The 21,865-nt window shown below is 44.5% G+C and overlaps 1 protein-coding gene across 12 annotated transcripts in view; it reads right to left on the reverse strand.

Annotated features, from left to right (window-relative positions):
* The window catches only part of PPFIA2 (PTPRF interacting protein alpha 2), a 298,064-nt gene that overhangs the window by 92,695 nt on the left and 183,504 nt on the right, over positions 1–21,865 (reverse strand). For 11 of the 12 annotated variants that reach the window (XM_082240942.1, XM_082240945.1, XM_082240943.1 and 8 more), the window contains 2 exons: positions 19,578–19,652; positions 882–998 (listed from right to left, as the gene is read on the reverse strand). In XM_082240942.1, coding sequence (XP_082097068.1) covers positions 882–998; positions 19,578–19,652 — 192 coding nt within the window. Of the gene's footprint in view, positions 1–881; positions 999–7,028; positions 7,127–19,577; positions 19,653–21,865 lie in introns of those variants that run through there. The other variant, XM_082240941.1, reaches the window with a different exon arrangement.

A 21,865-nucleotide genomic window follows, 5' to 3' on the forward strand; every position in this document is an offset into this window, starting at 1 on the left:
TCGCGGCCAGGGCTCAGTCTCCTCTTCTCCTCCTGCGTCAGATCTCCCGCCCTCCCACCCTGTTTTCATGCGTTCGCCATCTTGGCCTTGCTATGGACCACGGTTGGTCACCTGTTGAGGGGGCCAGGTAGGAATTTTCCCACTTGGCAAATTGGCACCAGCCATGTGGTTTTCGCCTGCCTTGTAGTAATCGTCAAAACCTAGAAAGGTTTGGAGGTTAGTCATTGGTAAACCTGGTTTATGGGAGGGGAGGTTGTGGCCTTCACCTGCCCCTCCTCTTTAAGGGTATTCTGTTAAAGGGATCCGGGGGTGTGGTTCCTGTCCGAAGCCCAGGTATGGGCTAGGGCCATGCCATGACCCCATTGAAGACCCTGGGGGAACTCACAGTTGATGTACATCAACAGGGCTCCCCCTACTGGTGGTTGACCCTTATGAGACTACCTGCATGACCGGCAGGAGTCAGATATAGTCGGTTCAGTTCCAGTGCCTAATCCAATACTCCTCACATCTGTAACCAATAAAGTTGTGGCCTTATTTATCCCATTAACCCAAAATACTGGTGTCCGTGTGTTTCATTATCAAAAAAATGGGGTGGGCTCGGGGCCTTGCCATGCAACCTGATGCTGTATGAAACTTCTTCACTACTATCTTAATTAGAAAGAAGCAGCTTTAATGTCTGTAGGAGGACATAAACAAAAGAGACTGCTCAAGGCATTGATTCAGAATACACTAGCGACTCATCTTGCATAGGTGCCAGGTTTTATTCATCACATTAAGTTCATCTTAGAAGGCAGAAATGGATTTGGGAGCTTAGAGCAGTGGACTTTGATGTGAACTTTTCAAATGACGAAGACTCTCAAAGGGAAGCTGTTACTTTATACCTTTTCATGAACTTTTTGTCCAGGCTCCATTCCTTTGATAAGCTCTGAGTCAGTAGGACCCTCTCCTGATGCCATTTTCCTTTGAATGTGTGCATTTTGTTCACGCAAAGCTAGAATCTAGAAAAAGAATTAAGATTAAGGTCAGAACAAACAGCAAGTAAGAATTTCATTTCTTGAGCATAAATACACAGCATTCTAAGCAGTAATGTGACAATATTTTAACATTATTCTTCAATATGCTACTAATCTAAATGTGGAAAAATCTTTAAAGATGGTATCTCTTGTTATCATCTTTCCTCATCGCCCTTAAATGCTATCATTTTATATCCTCCTTCAAGCCTTTATCAGCTATGCATTTGAAAGAACTAGTTTACGTGATTATGAAAGGTCAAACTAAGCGTGATGCAGCAGTTCCATGATTGGAACTTGCAACATATTTTTCCTCTGTTAAAATGCAGCCACAGTCAGTGGGGGAGCTGATATGGATCAAGACCATGGTCAGGGAGAGTTTTTAACAATAAGTTTTATCAATTGGGAGAAACATTTGCATCGAGGGGCCATTTCCAAAAGGAAAAGAGAGCAAAGTGGGGTAACTCATCTTCTCTGTACCATAATCCTAATTGAGGACACACACCCCTTCCCACACAGCTATGCTTTGTAAAGGAAAAAGATGAACTCAAACCCTTTAAGAGAACAGAGCACACCATCAGCCTAATAGGTTTATCAGCAAAATTGTTAATGATACTGCACTTTACAATACTAGAGAACCGGGGCCGTCTTATCCATAGGTGCTAAGAGTGCAGGGCACCCGGGCACCAGGCTCTCAGGGGCGCCAGGCTGAGAGTCCGGGGTCTGAGAGTTGAGTCTGGGGAAGAGCCCGCCCATCGGTCGGAGCGCTGCAGTGGGTTCTTCTGCTGCGTGTGGCTCTGTGCCATGAGTTCGGAGGTGACTGAGCCAGCAAGAAGCTGAGGCGGCTGGCTGGCTCCGCCCGCCTGCGCGCCTGGGACTGAGCAACCTGGGGAGGGGGCGCCAGGCAGATCTTTGCACCCTGGCGACGCATATACTTAAGACAGCCCTGTAGAGAACACACCCCTCAAAAAGCACAGAAGCCAGCATGGTCTTACTTCAGCATCTCAATTTCTGTTCATCAGACTGATACTCAGAGGAAAGTAGTATATGTAGATTGAAATAGTTTGATCTCATAGACACTCAGATCAGCAAGATCACTCAGTACAAGTTTCACACAAGGTTGCGTCTAACTGACGTGAACAGAACTTCAATTTCCAAAATAGCTCTATATTTTTCAAAAATTGTATTTAACTATGCAGTGGGGGTGAAGAAGCAATAACAACCATTGATTTCTACCAGTTGGGACACATCCTTATTGGGTTAGAAGAGAAGTAAAGGGGTTATGCTATGGGACACATATGCCTTCTTCATACAGTGGTACCTCAGGTTAAGAACTTAATTCGTTCTAGAGGTCTGTTCTTAACCTGAAGCACCACTTTAGCTAATAGGGCCTCCCACTGCCGCTGTGCCACCACTGCACGATTTCTGTTCTCATCCTGAAGCAAAGTTCTTAACCCGAGGTAATATTTCTGGGTTAGCAGCGTCTGTAACCTGAAGCGTCTGTAACCCAAGGTACCACTGTACATTACAACCACAAAGCAGCAAACCCAGCTGAAATAGGCCTTCCCTGATTGTTGTCTTTCCATATTCTCAGATAACTTTTGGGATAGGGAGCCTTGTCCATTTTTTTGGGGGGGGGGTGTTCCTTGCACAATTGAGGATATGTTTAAAAACAGCTCTTCACTATAGCAGTTATAGCAGAATACAGGGTAGCTGGCTTGAGTCATCAGGCTAAAAGACATAGTCCTGAATCCAGTGCTTTTTTTCCCTAACTCAAGAAAATCAAGACTCAAGAAAATCACCAATCGGGAAAATCAGGAAAAATAAATACAGTAAATGGACAAAAGGCAGCCAATTGGGGGTGGAACTGACGATTCACCGTGCTAGAGAATAAACTATTTTTTAAAAAAGTTTTTAATTTTCTTCTCTTGCTAGATTCACAAAATATTTAGGGGTATGTGTACCCGTGCCCCCCCCCCGAAAAAAAGCACTGCCTGAATCCCTTTTTTACTCACATAATAATAATAATAATAATAATAATAAAAAAATTTATTTATATCCCGCCCTCCCCAGCCGAAGCCGGGCTCAGGGCGGCTAACAACACTAAAATTGTGCAACATTATAAAAACATCATAAGAATTAATTAAAATCAGAATTGATGGCAACCATAAACTAAAGTATTGTAAGGATTGCCAAAGGAGGGAGTCAGGCTGTGCCCTAACCAAAGGCCTGGTGGAACAGCTCTGTCTTGCAGGCCCTGCGGAAAGATGTCAAGTCCTGCAGGGCCCTTGTCTCTTGTGACAGAGCGTTCCACCAGGTTGGAGCAGCAGCCGAAAAAGCCCTGGCTCTAGTTGAGGCCAGCCTAACCTCTCTGAGGCCTGGGACCTTCAAGATGTTTTTATTTGAGGACCGTAAGTTCCTCTGTGGGGCATACCAGGAGAGGCGGTCCCGTAGATACGAGGGTCCTAGGCCGTATAGGGCTTTGAAGGTTAAAACCAGCACCTTAAACCTGATCCTGTACTCCACCGGGAGCCAGTGCAGCTGGTATAGCACCGGATGAATGTGATCTCGCAGCGAGGACCCCGTAAGGAGTCTCGCTGCGGCATTCTGCACCCGCTGGAGTTTCTGGGTCAGTCTCAAGGGCAGCCCCACGTAGAGCGAGTTACAATAATCCAGTCTGGAGGTGACCGTCGCATGGATCACAGTGGCTAGGTCAGGGCGAGAGAGGTAAGGGGCCAACTGCTTAGCTTGGCGGAGATGAAAAAATGCCGCCTTTGTTATAGCTGTAATCTGCGCCTCCATAGAGAGGGAGGTATCGAAGATTACACCCAAACTCTTGACGGACGGTGCTGGCACTAATTGCACCCCCGCAAGAGATGGGAGTTGCCCCCTCAATCCCATATCGTCCCGTCCCAGCCAGAGGACCTCTGTCTTCGAAGGATTTAACTTCAACCGGCTCCCACGTAACCATCCAGCCACAGCTTCCAAGCATCTGATCAGCGTGTCTGGGGCCGAGTCAGGATGGCCATCCATCAACAGATAGAGTTGGGTGTCATCAGCATACTGATGGCAGCCCAGCCCAAAACTCCGGACAAGCTGGGCGAGGGGGCGCATAAAGATGTTAAAAAGCATCGGGGAGAGAATCGCACCCTGAGGCACTCCACACACCAAGGAGTGGCGGGATGACAGTTCCCCCCCAAGCGCCACCCTCTGTCCCCGACCAGAGAGAAACGAGCGCAGCCATTGAAGGACTGTGCCCTGGATCCCCACGTCGGCGAGGCGGTGGTCCAGAAGTTCGTGATCGACCATGTCGAAAGCTGCTGACAGATCTAGAAGAATCAGCAGCCCCGACCCGCCTCGATCCAGCTGTCTACGAAGATCATCTGTTAGGGCGACCAGAGCCGTCTCGGTCCCATGACCAGCGCGGAAGCCGGACTGGAATGGATCCAGAGCCGATGTTTCATCCAGAAACCTACCAAGCTGTTCAGCAACCGCTCTCTCAATCACCTTACCCAGGAATGGAAGATTCGAAACTGGGCGGTAATTGGATAGATCTAAGGGATCTAATGATGTTTTCTTTAAGAGCGGACGCACCACTGCCTCCTTCAGTTCCCCTGGGAATGTCCCGGTGCCAAGGGACAAATTGATGATATCCCCCAGGGGGGCCCGCACCTCGTCTGGACATGCTCTAATCAGCCAAGACGGGCACGGGTCGAGAGGACAAGTGGTGGGCTTTCCAGCTCGGAGGAGTCTGTCCACATCGGCTGGGGATATCCGGTCAAAGTGGTCCAGTACTGGACCCGAGGACAGTCGAGGGGCCTCCAGTTCCTTTATTGTATCCAAATTGGCAGGGAGGTCATGGCAGAGCGACAGGACCTTCTCCGCAAAAAAGCTCGCAAATGCCTCACAGCTGTGTGTCGAATTGTTATTTAAATTTGGCTGTCCTTCGAGGGACGTTAAAGACCGAATTATACTAAATAATTGTGCCGGGCGAGAGCTAGCGGATGCAATGGAGGCCGAGAAGTAGGACTACTTAGCGGCCTTCACTGCCATCTCGTAGGTTTTCATAAAAACCCTATAAGATGTTCTTGAGGCTCCGTCACGGGCACCCCGCCATACTCGCTCTAGCCGTCTGAGGTCCCGCTTCATTTTCCGGAGCTCCTCAGTAAACCAGGGAGCCCGGTTTCTGCGGGGTCGCAGAGGGCGCTTAGGTGCGATCTCATCGATGGCTGCCAGGAGCTGGGCATTCCAGCCCTCAACAAGCTCAGTCAATGAGTCGCCAGGGGGAGAAAGGTCCCGCAAGGCTTGGCGGAATCTATCAGGGTCCATCAGCCTCCACGGGCGAGCCCAAATCGGCTCACCACCTAAGCAGGGTGGGGGTGGAACATCAATCCTGGCTTTCATAGCATAGTGATCAGACCATGGCACCTTCATCGAAGGAAACATGATCACATCTATACCAGCGCCAAAGATCAGATCCAGCGTGTGGCCTGCTTGATGTGTGGGGCCCGAAACAAACTGGGAGAGCCCTAGTGTCGCCATGGAAGACACCAGGTCCAGAGCCTGTGAGGAGGGAGTGGCATCAGCATGGATGTTGAAGTCCCCCAATACCAATAGGTTAGGGAACTCCAAGGCCCAGCCGGCCACCGCCTCCAGCAGGCCTGACAGGGTGGCTGCTGGTGCGCTAGGTGGCCGGTACACCAGCCAGACAGCCAAGCTCACCTCGGAGCCCCACACTAGGCCAACACATTCAATGCCGGGGATCAATGGCGGTGGTAGAGCCCTGAAAGAACAATCTTCCCGGATTAATAATGCCACCCCTCCCCCCCGGCCCACAGTCCGTGACTGGTGGAGGACGGAGAAACCCGAGGGGCGCCATCTCTCGTAAGGTAACAGTTACCCCTTCGCGCACCCAGGTCTCCGTCACACAAGCCAGGTCGACCCCCTGCGAGATGATGAAATCTCGCAGGGTGGCGGTTTTGTTGCCTATAGACCTGGCATTGCACAACACCAGTGACGGAGGTGAGTAATCCTTTCTCACCCTACCCTCGTCTCTCGGGATGGGGCGCAGATTGGAAGGGGTACGAGCATATCCGTATCTCGATCCCCTTCGCCTATGCCATCTGCCTATGCCATCTGCCCCCACCTCCCTCGCCCCTCCACAGTAGGAATCCCAAGCCTCATACTCGCCTCCATTTACAGAATATAAAAGCAAACAAAAAATACACCGGAACAAAACCAATCCCCACCCCACTCAACAAACCATCCCACCCCAACCCAAAATAAAACAAAACAAAATAAAAATACATGGATAAAAAACCACCGTTTCTGGTGGTACAACAAAATAAAAAGTAAAAACACCTTTAAAACATTTTAAAATATATAACACGCTTAAACATTTGCTGCCACAGCAGCAGTGTCCTTAGAGTTGTGGCGGTGGTGAGTATGGGGGCCGCCCCCAGGCCCAAGGTGGAGAATGGGCTTGCAGGGGGAGCGGTCCTCCCCAAGACTCACTGGCAATAAAACAATACAAACAAGAAATAGTAAAAATTACAAAAACATCAAAATAAAAAATAATAATTCCCCAAGCCCAACCAAACATCAATCCCACCCCCACCCCCCACATACAAAAAAATCCAGATTTTTTTTTTTAAAAACATTTTAAAAATTTTAAAACATTTTAAAACATTTTAGTGCCATCATGGTTGCCATACCTGAAAAGGGCTGTAGCATCTGCCAACTCAAAACTCCCTGCCAACGTCTAAGTAAGCAACTTGTGTGACACAACCTAATTGGTCCTGAACCCCTGCAAGTGGCAGCCAATGAGGAGGAAGGGAGGTGGGGGAAAGTAGAGTATCACAATGTCACATTACACATCACACTTGGTTTGGCATTACTGGGATGAGGTGACAGAAGTGGGGAAACTGACGTCCACACTGTTGCTGTCGTACACAATTTAGATCTAACTGTAAGGAAGCTCTTTATACCCTTTCTTTTTCTAGAAAAGGAAAGGCTCACGTTATAAAGGATATAGAAAGACAATAAAGGGCAATGTTTGAGTTGTGCTGAATCACTGCCTCAATTTTGATCACAAAGCGTTTCTAGGCATTTTAGCTGCAATGATGACAGTAAAAAAATAATAATACTGGGAAATGGTAAAGCAATCTATGCCAGATGAGCTCTTATTCATTTTGGTGAGCATGAAATTCCGATAGTTTATAAATCAATAACATGTATCATTACTGTCTTTATTGATTTTTATCCAAAGCAGAAATAAATCTAAAAGAGACATAAATTGGACACAATACATTCATAATGTAACATGCTATTACATGCAACCATTTCACAGCTGAAAGGATTAAGAAAGTAAAAAAAAAAAAGTGGATTGCTTAAATGTTGCACAGCAGGGTGGATATCTAAAGCGACTGGTCACATTGCTCAACTAAGAATCAGAGGCTGTAGAAATCATTATTAGACTTGGTGGCGGATCTATGAAATGGAATAGAGACCTTCTGCTCTGATGCAGACATAATATAATTCTGAGCTAAGTAACAAAAAAAACTTCCATTTCATTTCCTCCGAAACAGAAACAGCCCAAAATTAATAGGAAAAGGTTCACATTCGTTTTACACCCACCTGGAATACAGATCATTTATCTTAAGAGTCATAGAAATAAAAGCTACAATGGGCATAACCAACACCTACCTATTGGACCCCTAAATTAAACTGGTGTGTTTCCATTAACTTAATTTCCAGAGGATATCATGGTCCACACTTGAAAACAGAAATCCAGGTTGGTTTCTGTGCATATACTTGTGTCCCTGAACTATACTTCTTGGTCCATGCTGAAACAACACGGGCAGAGCGAAATATGCTTTTAAGGAAAATTTATCAGGCACCAACATGTTCTTTCACCAGGAGGCCAAATATTAGAACTTCCTTAAGCCTTAGCCAAAAAATAAAAGAAACAATCAAAATGCAAAATGGAGGGAAATGGAAAGAAAATATAATGCTGTTAGAGAGGGTGGGGAAACTCTAGGCCAATCCATTTAGCCCATGAAGCTGTTATAGAAAAATCACACCCATCTGCTTTACACCTGAGGTTGGGGGGCGGGGAGTAAAGATTAGTGGCTGGGCCAAAATAGTGTGACCCCTGATGAGCCTATTCCCCAAACCAAGGTCTTTCCTCTTTCATTATAATAAAGATTTCAGTCTCTGCATTATGCATTATGCATTTACTATATGGAACAGAAATAAATAAAAGAAATTACATGCAGTGGTGGTTGATTATTAAAAGCAGACATGGCAATGATATAGATCGGCTTCTTATCCAAGGTAAATCCAATGCTGTTTTTTCTTAATGTTCTTTCCATTTAAAAACATCAGTCAGCAAAACGGATTAAATTATGTCAGTCTAATTATCTTGATTGGAATTTGCTTCCAATTCAATCACTTGTCTAGGATGTACTAAAAGGGCTTAATTTAATTAACAGTATAGTAAAAATGTAAAGAGGTCAAGGTCTATTTTCAGAGAAGGTTTGTCAGGTGTGTATAACATTTGAAAACACCTTATCTCGCCTCTCCTGTTAATTTGCAGTTCTATTTTTCCTTGGGGCAAAAATATGCTTTCCTTCTTTAGGAAAGGCGAACAGTGGCAGCCACCCTATGCCCTATTCTTTGCAGGGGGTGGGGGCAGGGACTATGCTTGGCACCTGCAGCCACAACCAATAGCCCTGCCACTTCCTGCCCACCCAGTGAGGCTTGCCACCACCTCCCTTCCTGGAACACGAGGCATTGCTGGCACAGCTACTGCTAAATTTTAGTGGCAGAACAAAAACATTGGGGGTACCATCATCATGAAGAGAAAGAGTCAGGGAGGGGATGAAGCCAATGGGGCCCCACATCTCCCAGTCATGCCCCCAGTTGGAAGGCTATTCTTTGGAGGATAATAATAATAATAATAATAATAATAATAATAATAATAATAACAACAACAACAACAACAACAACAACAACAACAACAACAATAATAATTCCAGCAGAATATTAAAATACAAGGATTCAGCAAATAACAAAAGCTTCCCTAAACAGGGCTGCCTTCAGGTGTCTTCTAAAAGTCAGATAGCTGTTTATTTCCTTGACATCTGATGGGAGGGCATTCCACAGGGCGGGCACCTACTGAGAAGGCCCTCTACCTGGTTCCCTGTAACTTCACTTCTCGTAGTGAGGGAACCACCAGAAGGCCCTCAAAGCTGAACCTCAGTGTCTGGGCAGAATGATGGGGAGACGCTCCTTCAAGTATACTGGGCTGAGGCTGACCTAGGGCTCTCAGAGGAACACCCTGTGTTAAGCACCCAGGGCCCTCAGGGAAACTGGCAAGCTGACATTCCCTTTTTCAGATTCAGAGACAGATACTGAGCAGCCACCAAGCCTTAGGGAGCACAGCTGCCTCAAGATACAGGCTCCATTGGCTACCAGATTCCAAAGTGCCGGTTGAGGAATACTCGTGAGGAAGCTAATCATTGCAGAAGACCAAATCTGTAAGCAACATGGTTGCCTTGTTGCTGTGTTCTGGGTGGAGCTCTAAAAGCCTTCAGTTGCAGGCATAGAGTACCAGAACAACATCTTTGTGCCAGCTTCCTGACTCATGGGTCACTGCCACCTAGGTGTTCACCGAGCTTGCCATGTTTGAACCTCTGACTGTTTCTGAACCTTGCTTCTTGGGTTGTCCCTGTGAGAGAAGAGAGACTTTCTGTTCCACAGAAGGCGATAACATTTACACCTGCCTTGCCCCACCTAGCCTTTCAGCAGACTATGACTTTGAGAACAGCTGGGGTTGCGACACTCATCTCTCTTTACTGGCCGAGGGAGCCGACGTTTGTCCACAGACACCTTTTCTGGGTCATGTGGTCAGCATCACCAGAGCGGTACCTATTTATCTACTTGCACTCTGACGTGCTTTCGAACTGCTAGGTTGGCAGGAGCAGGGACTGAGCAACGGGAGCTCACTCCGTCGTGGGGATTCAAACCGCTGACCTTCCAATCAGCAAGCCCTAGGCTCAGTGGTTTAGACTACAGCGCCACCTGCGTCCCATATACATACACACACACACACACCTCCAGAATGAATTAAGTTCTTAACTCGAGGTACCACTGTGTGTGTGTGTGTGTATCTATATAGTTTTATAACTTGTGATTCTTTGTTTCTCAATTTGGTCCTTTTACATCAGTGGTGGCAAAACAAACACAGCCCTCCAGCTGCTTTGGGACTACAATTCCCATAATCCCTGATCACTGGTCCTGTTAGCTAGAGATGATGGGAGTTGTAGTCCAAAAACAGCTGGAGGGTCAAGTTTGGTCACTACTGTTTTACATGGTTTTGTACGTTTTGTGGTATTTTATGCATTGTGATTTGTTGTTACTTTTATTGATTATAGATTGGTAATTCTTTTTTGTGGTTGAACTGTTTAATTATTATTTGCTGATGTTTAATTTTACTGTTTACTATTAGATTCTGATGGGTTGTTGAATGTTGCTTTGTCTGATACGTTATTTTAAAGTTATCGTGACTTTTATACTGGAACAGATTGTTACTATTAATGTTTGATGTTTTATTATGTTTTTATGTCTTCAAAGATGCCCACAGTGGCTAGGGCAACCCAGTCAAATGGGTGGGGTATAAATGAAATATTATTAATTATTATTATTATTATTATTGACTTCTACTTGACTTTACATCTTAGATTGCCCCTGTTGATGTCTTGCTGCTCTGATCTGTGTGCAGCCTGAAGCAGGACACCCCCCCTCCCCAGGATAGCCCTGGCATGGTACCCCAGCATAACAGAACATTTCCTGTCAATGGCTTCATTCCCACCTCCCGCACCAAATTCTCTTAACCTTTAATCACTCAAGCTTGTTTTCTTGACAAACTGTAACAACTTTAACATTTACAAACAGATGTTCCACATCCTATTAAAAATCTAGTGGGAAACTATATTTGTTTCACTGCAGCAAACAGTATTCAAAATCAGGCTTCCTTCTTAGCCTTCTTAGGAACAGATTTCTTCTACACAGATGCTAATGCTAAATAAAATGTCTTGTGTCAGACCTCCATCTTGCATCTAAAGCCTTGAAGAGCCAGATAATTGAGAAAGCATCTATCCACATATGTTCAATTCTATACTAGTCAAACAAAATCTTGAGAGGAAGCTGGGATGAGAAGGATCCCCCTTTGTCTTTGGAAGATAAGCTTATGTAAAAATGTAGATTTTGCCAGCTTTGTGACCGCCATGTATTAAGCAAACAATGCAAAATGACCACATTCACATGTCACAATTGGGGAAAAGATAATCTGTCCATTTTGATTTCTCTCAGTTTCTCACCCCCCCCCCAATTTTAAGTTTGGTTCACCAAGTTTCCAAAACAGTTTGTCATCTTTTATTTTTAAAGTCTTCATGAAAATTCACCACCATTTTAGTGCAAATTTATCTTACTACACACTTGCTTAGATGCAGTTTGTATGCATAATGTGCTCTTGCATATTATTTCCACTAATATATGCATTTGTATGCACACTTTATGCAAGTATACACATTTTGGTACAACTGACTTCACTGGAGAACTGCATTGCAAAATTCACGGCACAAAGCATAGTGTGACGTTGTGCTTGGATGTAAGCGAAGTAAGAGGACGAGCTAGTTCTGAAATGTTATGATTCTGTAAGCAAAGACTACAATGAAGACAGAATAAATGCAAATAAATTATATTTGACATTTAAGATACAGCTTGCTTGCTCAATTTCTACTCCTGAGTTCTAGGTACAAATTATACTCAAACCTTCTGAATAATAACAATAATTCTCCAGCTCCTAGTGTGGTTTCATTCATTTCTAATCTGATTAGTCACCACTTTCTCACTTAAAAATAGGGTGCCTGCGTACACATCCAGTTTAAAAGATATATATTTAGAATTGGTGGGGTTTTAAAATCTAAATAAATATTATTTTTATTTAGATAAAGAGCCTACTTTTGTTTGAATATCTAACAGGGATATCTTACATTTAAAGAGCCTTGGCCTTGTATATCTGAAGGAGTGTCTCCATCTCCGTTGTTCAGACCAGACACTGAGATCCACCTCCGAGGGCCTTCTGGTGGTTCCCTCACTGCGAGAAGTGAGGTTACAGGGGACCAGGCAGAGGGCCTCCTTGGTAATGGCACCCACCCTGTGGAATGCCCTACCTTCAGATGTCAAGGAAATAAAAAACCACCTGACTTTTAGAAGTATAGGGAAGTTTTTAATGTTTGATGTTTTATTATGTTTCTGTATATGCTGGAAGCTGCCCAGAGCGGTTGGGGCAGCCCAGTCAGATGGACAGGGTACAAATAATAAAATTATTATTCATTATTGTTATTAAATATGTGTGCAAAGACAACTGGATTTTCAAGAAAATTGATCAGAACTGAAACCTAAGATTTTTATCTCAATAAGATGTTCTATATATTTTAGGTTGGAAATTGCCATGGGATGCCATTTATGGTGGCAACCTCGGGGCCCAAAATAGAACATGTCTTGCCTTTGCTCTTTGGTTGAGTGGCAACCTGCCAAATTATAGCTTATGGTTATAATGATAGGCTGATACAATGCTTAAATGGCCACATGCCACACTTGATGCAAAAGTAACATTTACAGTGGTACCTTGTTTTGAGTCCGGGATCCGTTCTGGAGCCCCGGACACTCGACGAAAGGGACGCTCGATGAAAGGGAGACTCAACGAAGTGCCGCTCTGCGCACATGCGCTGAGCAGCAAACCTGGAAGTAACCCGTTCCTGTACTTCTGGGTTTGCCGTGGACATGCGCCCAAATGGATGGTCAACAGGGCGGACGTTTGTGGAGGTATTACTGTATAATATTTTCTCAGATAGATTGCATCGCAACTCAGTGGTATACAGGCTGTGGCTACACCATCTTGCCAGAAAATTGTAAATGCCTCCTTTCTTAGTCAGTGATGGAACATGCCACGTTCAGTGAAGTTTATTTCTTTACATACTGTATTTGTCAAATTTGTGACCCCCTTCCCATTCCAAGCTTTGCAAACCAGTTTGAACTGCTTCCTCCATTGCCTTCATGATTGCCATGCAAATGAATGCAGTGTTAATGAGAGCCTGCAGTTTAATGTGTGCTGCTTCAATGTGATAGGAAGCTAAAGCAAGAGAACCTTTTAAAATTCCGATTCTGTTAACCAACATGCAGAAATCCCCCACAAACTACTTTAATATTATGTGGGGGGGGCGGGGGGCGGGTGGACACCTTAGGTTAAATGCCGAGGTTGAGGCTGAAGAGATGGTTTGAACGCTGAAGCACTCAAGATTTCCCATTCCCAACAGCAGGGGGTCTACTTCTTCGATCTGTTATTCGTTTAATAGCACATATATGGCATCTGTGTTGTGAAAAGGCAATCAAAATATTTTCAGCCACAGGAAGACGCTACGTTGCAGTAAGGACGGCTTGATATGGCATTTATCACTAGTGCAAGTTGCACTTTAAGGGAACAAAAGGCAGAAGAAAAGGCCTTTCAGAGTTTCAAAAACTGGTTTGGGATGTTGCTTTCAGCAACCACAAAGCCCTTTTCATCCTCTTCTTAGGTGAAAGGATGCTATAAAGCACCTTTCTACCCAAAATGGGTTTCTTTCTCTCCACTTCAGCTCTTTAAAAACAAAGAATTCCATCTCAGATAGAGTTTCAGCAGACACTCTTCCTAGAAGAACTGTGGAATGAAATCTCAGTGAAAACCACTTATTCTACATAATTGCCAGCTGCACCACAGCACAGATACTTTTACCCAGGGCTGCAGTTGATTTAAAAACCAGGTAAAAAGTAACCACAATTAGCATTACTGTCAGTATCTGCATAATGCTATGTAGGCAATCCTGATGAGAAGAGTGGGTGAATTTGTATGGAAGAGGAAGGAGAAGCGCGCCTGAATATCATCTTGCTCTGAAAGTGAAAGCTAGTTTTGCAAACATTTACATGCCAGTTGATTGTAATGAAACCTCAAAGTGGTTTATATATAATGTATGTGACACTTTAGGAAAGTACTGTAAGTACAGTGGTACCTCAGGTTAAGTACTTAATGCATTCCGGAGGTCTGTACTTAACCTGAAACTGTTCTTAACCTGAAGCACCACTTTAGCTAATGGGGCCTCCCGCTGCTGCTGCACCACCGGAGCCCGATTTCTGTTCTCATCCTGAAGCAAAGTTCATAACCTGAAGCACTATTTCTGGGTTAGCGGAGTCTGTAACCTGAAGCGTATGTAACCTGAAGCGTATGTAACCCGAAGTACCACTGTATTTAAGTGGAGATGAACAGGACTTCCCCACATCCCAAAAAATGCAAGTGCCTTACTAAAACTTTGGATTTTCTTATCCCTCAGATTCCTCAAATGTTTCTCACTGACATATATGCCAAGAAGTTCCCACAGTGCCCAGCCACCCTGAATAAGTTGCCCACAAACAGGAGCAGCCACGGTCTTTTGGGAACCTCCAAGCACTTTTTCACACTATCTCCCCTCCTCTGACACGTAAAGGGGGGAAGGTAAAGGACCCCTGGACGGTTAGGTCTAGTCAAAGGTGACTGTGGGGTGTGGGGCTCATCTCACTTTCAGGCTGAGGGAACCGGTGTTTGCCCACAGACAGTTTTCCAGGTCATGTGGCCAGCATGACTAAACCGCTTCTGATGCAATGGAACACTGTGACGGAAACCAGAGCACACGGAAATGCCATTTACCTTCCCACTGCAACGGTACCCATTTATCTACTTGCACTGGCATGCTTTCGAACTGCTAGGTTGGCAGGTGCTTGGATAGAGCAATGGAAGCTCACCCCATTGTGGGGATTTGAACTGCTGACCTTCTGATCGGCAAGCCCAAGAGGCTCAGTGGTTTAGAGCAAAACCACCCACTGACACGTAGACATTAGCAGCAGCCCAATGAAGAAACCCTGGCTAACATCTGACTTGTGAGGGACTAACATCTGGGACTAATTCCACGCAAGGAGATTCAGCAGCAGAGCAGTAGCTAGAACATTGGAGGATGGAGGAGACTTGCGAGAAACATCAACAGCAGCCCAGTGCGGGGCCTCTGGGCTGTTAAGGAATTAACATCTGGTGCTGTATTTTCAACATACTGTACTGGAAACTACTTCAAAAACTTCACTTAGTAGGCAGGGTATAATAGTCATAGAATCATAGAGTTGTAGAGTTGGAAGGGACCACAAGTATCATCAAGTCCAATCCCCTGAAATGCAGGAATATTCTGTCCAACATGGGGCTTGAACACACAACCCTAAGACTCTCATGCTCTAGTGACTGAGCTATCTAGGCAGATAGATAGATAGATAGATAGATAGATAGATAGATAGATAGATAATAAACAATAAACAAACTAATGAGTGACGGATGGCAAGGAGGACCCACATTGCACTGGGAAGATATAGTGTGTTCTTACCAGTGTCCAGTAACATAGTTTAGTTTGTACAAGTGTGTTACATTCAGGTCTGATGCCAGATTCCTTGGAGAAGACGGAAAGGCAGGTCAGACGTTGCAGGACCATGGATAGCTCTGAGTGAGTAACTTGCCCTGATGAAGTTTGAGAGCAGTCCGAGTCTTTTTAAGAACCTGCCCCCAGACTCTCTCTTCTCAGGGTCCACTATCTTGTGGATTATGGGACGCGGGTGGCGCTGTGGGTAAAACCTCAGTGCCTAGGACTTGCCGATCGCATGGTCGGCAGTTCGAATCCCCGCGGCGGGGTGCACTCCCGTCGTTTGGTCCCAGCGCCTGCCAACCTAGCAGTTCGAAAGCACCCCCGGGTGCAAGTAGATAAATAGGGACCGCTTACCAGCGGGAAGGTAAACGGCGTTCCGTGTGCTGCGCTGGCTCGCCAGATGCAGCTTGTCGCGCTGGCGACGTGACCCGGAAGTGTCTGCAGACAGTGCTGGCTCCCGGCCTATAGAGTGAGATGAGCGCACAACCCTAGAGTCTGGCAAGACTGGCCCGTATGGGCAGGGGTACCTTTACCTTTACCTTTATCTTGTGGATTACTTTAGAGCCTTAAATTGCCAACATTCTGGAGTGAAAATGAAGACTCCTCAATTCCATAGCCTCCATCCTGGCACATCCCTGGCATTGCTGATCCAGTGAGGAACAGTGGGAGGCACTAGGTTCCTCAGGGAACTGTGCCCGTTTTCCTGGGGGCTCATTTTGATCATTCTGGGATGTCCCAAGATAATATGTAACAGGATTAGTTGCCTCCTGATCTCCAGCAGGAGACTTAGAAGCTTGGACCGGGTCTTGCTCCTTAGCTGGAGACTCTGCAGCCTCTTACTCAGAGTCTTGCTCTGCTGGACTCTGGGGTCATGACAAAAAGGGGCCTAAATAGCCAGACTGCAATTTTGTGGGGAGAGATAGGTTAATTTCGGACATTCCCTGCATGTCCAGGTAGTTAATCAGGCTTTTCGGGATTAATTTTAAACTGGACTGAAGGGGGAGGTTGTTATTATTTTCTGCCTATACATAAATGTCCTAGTTAGGACTCAAATCTTGTGATCTGTAGAAGGTATTTAGATATTTAGTACTATATTATTATTATTATTAAAATGCACTAATAAAGTTTGTGCTCCTTGCTAGTACTATTGTAATACCTATCGTTAACAAAAACTGGTGACATATAATCTGTAATTATGATCCAGGAAGGTGAAATGAAAATCCCACGCTAAGAAATACACCGAGGCAGTTATTAGGGATCAAGGTTTTGTGAAGAAAAAATATTCAGCTTCACACAAAAAGGCAGACCAAGTAGCTTTGCCAGAATAGACTTCAAACATTGGATACTCAGCAGGGTACTGTTTTAACATATATTTCAAATCATCAGTACACTGCAGGTGTGGAGGAAGATAAAAATAGTAAAACTGGTAAGCAGCAATTTTTGTAGCTTTCCCCCACTCTTGCTTCTTCATTTCTGTTGTGCCTGGATTCCTCCCTTGGTTAAGCAATTAGTAACTCTCTGAGAACAATAGGAACAATGCCCAGATATAATGAATAGCTAGCTGGAACCTTAGGCAGGAATACTCCTTAGACAGGAGACACAACTGAGATTTTCAACAGAATATTACAGTGTCTCCTTCCTCTTAATAGGAGTGCTCCTGTCCAGCTATTCCTTCAAAACAGAGCATTCTACTTTCCTCACTCCTCTGTTCTCCACATTTCTTCTTCACCTGATACTCTACATACTGCAGCTACTGAACATGCTCAGTTCTCATTAGGTTGTGTTTTGCCCCCTTGATTTATTTAATAAATGCTTTGTTGTGCTTCTCCAAACCTCAATATTCTCCCAAGCCTGCAGAGACCTTCCTCTTATTTCTCAGTAGCCCCATTTTTGGCTCAGTTTTGATTGGTACTTAGCACCTGAGTTCACTGTTAGAGGACGTAATGTATGTACTCATGGAATCAAGTAAAGAAACAATTTTTAAACACTTCAGTAAAAGGACCATTTTGCAAACAGCAGGAACGGAGGAGTGCTCTTGTTCATACATTTGCTGGGACAGCATCCCTGCTCATAGAGTGGAGTAGCAAACTTGCTCCCTCACTGCTACCATGTAGATAGCAGTGTGAACTGAACACTCCGCAATTGCTGGAGGTCCAGCTTAAATGACTCTTCCCATCTTCAAAAATAGGAGGGAGAAACTGCATGATTGTGACAAAAAACGAGCATCGAATTTAATGTCCTAAGATGTTATTCTGTATGGTGGTACTGATGGAGGGAAGGGAGGAAGCTCACTCCACCACCCTGTGAGTGAAGACAGTGAGTTTTGCAGTGAATGTATTGAAAAAGGAGCTGTATAAACCAGGGGTCTGCAACCTTTAAGACAAAAAGAGCAACTTGGACCCGTTTCCGAAGAAAAAACAACAACTGGGAGCCGCAAAACCATTGCGACATTTAAAACAAATATAACACTGTGAACGGCTTACTGTGCTTGACTATTTCCTGAGCGGCTACAAAACTAGCATATGTTGTGGAATTTGCAGACTTCACCCAATTCTTGAAATTATTTTTGCTCCTATCAACCTTCCTCATAAGTTCTGCAATGGCTTTTCGTCTCTCATCTCCATCTGGATATTTTTCAGCAAAGGCTGTGTGTTTATTGTGGAAATGTCTTGCAATATTTGACTTTTTGTTGTTTGCAAATTTCTCACCATATATTAAGCATACTGGTAAACCAGTCTTGTCAGTAGAGAAGGCAAATGATTCTGTCCATGTATCATTAAACATTCTGTTTTATTCAGAAATTTTTCTTTTCTTGCCTTTATCCATGGCTGGCCTATCGGGGGTCCAAAAGAGGGACGTAACTAGAAATCAGAGGGCCCCATAGCAAAATTTGCTATGTCCAATAATCAATGCCCCAAAATGCCATAGAAAATTAATCAGGGCCCCAGTGTACCATAAATCATAATCAGTGCCTGATGTAAATAATAATTAATAATGAGGGCCCAATGTCATCCTCGTCATTTTAAAATAACTTTTTTTGACACTTTTTAATTATTTTTTTGTTTGACCCCTCAGAATTACTCCTCCTCATAGAAATAAACGTTAAATTAACAAGTTACCTTTTTTTGAGTGTGTGTTCTTCACTCCCCTTCAAAACAGTGACCAGCTTACATGCCCCCTTTCAATGCAGCCTGCTTACAGCCCTCAACCAAAATGGCCGCTCCCGCGACTCCCACGTGCGCCCACAAAGATGGCGCCGACGATTTTCCCTTATCGGTGCCCTTTAAAGAAATGGCCGCCGCAGCTTCAACCCACGCCTAGAGGAGGCTAGAGAGGGAGAAAAGCGGGGGGGGAGGAAAGCAGCGAGGACGGCAGAGAAGGACTGCCGGGAGTGGAATCCCACACACCGCGAGGGGAAGGAAGGGAGAGGGTGCGAGCTGGAACGGGGCAAAGAGGGCGGTCCCCGGTCGTGCCTGGCCTTAAATGGGCTAGGCCACGCCTCCCCGGCCATGCCGATTGGCGGGCAGGGTTGCAGGGACGCCCGGGGATTCCCCTGTTCTCGCGGGGGCAAAAGGCCAGCCCCCGCGAGTGGAGTGTGGGAGGGGTTAGCTCGCAACCCCGTCTCCTCTCTAGCTCGGAAATGGCTTTGCGGAAAATGTGCCTCCTCCCCTCGCCTCTGCCCCGGAGCCGCGGCAAAGGCGTTAAAGAGCCGCATGCGGCTCCGGAGCCGCAGGTTGCTGACCCCTGGTATAAACCCATGCTCTTCAATTGTAACATAAGTATCACAATTCGTTTATTAAACTTTCCTGCTATCTCCGACACTGCGGGCTTCTACCTGCTTAAGGTAACCCCCTCCCCAGAAAAAAAACAAAAAACAAAAATCATACCCCTTTAAAAGTAGCAGGATTGCCAAAATTTTCAGAATAGAACCAAAGCAGTATCTACACAGGTTGTAAATCTAATGTTAATCCACAAAACAATATGATTAAAAAGTTACATCATACAAGAAAGAGAAAAGTTCTGTATTTACCTCCTGATTAGCAGCTGCTAGTTCCTCCTCAAGTGCTGAGACTCTTTCTAAAGAAACCCTCAGTCGTTCCCTTACCTAGAAGAAGAAGAAAATTGTACCATTCAAATTATTTGTGCTCTAGAACTTGAAATAATAAATAGATGGGAGCACTTGAGGCACATATACCCCATTGTGTGACTTGGGTGTATTGCCATGCAGTTTTTATGGCTAAAAGGAACTGGGGAAGACAGGGCTCTAGCGAGACTTGGGTATTTTCTCCATATGAAGCTGCTGCACCCAAACATAAATTAATTGAGTCCATCCATTTGCTATACAGTGGTATCTTGGTAATCAAATGCTTTGGTTCTCAAACAACTTGGAACCCAAACACTGCAAACCCAGAGATACGTGTTCTGGTTTGCAAACTTTTTTTGAAAGTAAAACATGCTCTGTTTTGAGTGTTACGCTGAGGTCTGTCTGTTTTTGCTATTTATTTTGCGTTTTTGTGGCTCTTTTTTGTGACTGTGTGGAACCCAGTTCAACTACTGATTGATTGTGAGACTGCAGTACATTATTTATTGCTTTCATTTTATGGATCAGTGGTCTTGTTAGATAGTAAAATTCATGTTAAATTGTTGTTTTGGGGTTGTTTTTAAAAGTATGGAATGGATTAGCCCATTTTGCATTACTTTCTATGGAAAAGAGCGCCTTGGTTTGGGAACACTTTGGTTTTGGAATGGACTTCTGGAACGGATTAAGTTTGAGAACCAAGGTACCACTGTTTTTAGCTTTCATGATTCTGAACTAGAAGCCTTTGTTCAATTATGGCCTATGGTTAACTTGACGAGTCATGTAAGAAACATCATCACATCACCACCTACCCAGATCCCCAAATCTCTATTGGGTTGGGTAAGGGGGAATAACCAATGAACCTTCAGACATATCCCATTAGTTGGTTGGGACATGGCTTACTGGGCAATTGGAGAGTGCTGAATCTGCAAGTGAAGTTGTGGTTACATTGTTGCTGCATGTTGCACTCAGACTGATTCCATGGGCCGGATGGATTTATGATCAATAATTCAACGCGCCAGCATTCAATCCACTTTTGGAAGGTTTGTAGTAGTTCAGAAGGTCTGGTGAATCACTCAGAAATAAGCAGGCAATCACCTTAGTGCAGATTCAACGCTTACCACTTGCTTCGTAACATACCTGGTGTCACTCAAACCGCCAGAGAAAATCCTTCAATTTCAATTCTGAGTTTAAAACACAAAATGTACAATACGTAGGATGTTTCTGATTAATTGCTTGCAGAAAGTTCAAGTTCATTTCTCATTAATTAAAGTAGTTTGAGAAAACAAGGTGTCACCACTTCCCTAATGGTTTGTTTTTTTAATCAGTCTCAAATACTGGAAAGTGAAATTAGTCTATAAACCATACTAATCTCCAAAGACTACTGCTAGTAATGCTCCATTATGTAAGTCCCAGCTACAACGTTTAAGTTCAGCAGGAAACCCAAAAACTTCCAGGGACATTTAAAATATTGTTTAAATGTGTTTGCATAGCATTGGCCTCAGTTACTCATCTCTTACTATGCACAGCTAAATTGCAAAGCTTCATTTCAGATTAAAAAGCACAGTAAATGATTTTCACGTCACCTAGAAGGATCATGTCAAAATATGGTGCGATCGTGATTCAGGCACAATACGTACTGCCCTATTTAGACTGTAATGAATCTCTGTGGGATTTCTTCCTAAAGGTAATATAGTTCCCTACAAACAGACCACTCTACACAAGCCAGCTTCTAGGGCCATAGACAAGTGACCCATATGCCTTGACTTTCCTTATTTATCATAGCTGCCCCTCCCTGTTGCCTGGTACCTGCTCCTGATAAATCACTATCCCATTTTTATTTTTATTTTACAATTTTGTTAGTGTGAGATGCCATTGTTTAGGGGTTCCCCACGGTGTTTAAAATTTAAATCTCTGAGTGGATGTCAGATGCATCGTTTCTAGTGCATATTCATATCAACACATAGGCGTGAACCCTCTCAGGCACCATGCAGTGCACAATCTGCCATTGCACACACTTGCAGCTGCTGGTGGCATTCTCTCAAACTGTTGCAAGACAATTTTATGTTTTTCATGAACACTGTCTTTAACTCAATAGAAGACAGGCTATTACACAGTTAATGAACACAGGAGGAAGAACAGACACCTTTAAGCAATGTTGGGGAACTGAGACTGTTATTCTCATAGTGGAAATAAGAGACAATAGCATTCCTGACACCCGCAAAGTTGTTGAGCTTTTC

Source organism: Podarcis vaucheri, assembly GCF_965113315.1.
Source record: "Podarcis vaucheri genome assembly, chromosome: 10".
NCBI lineage: Eukaryota > Metazoa > Chordata > Lepidosauria > Squamata > Lacertidae > Podarcis > Podarcis vaucheri.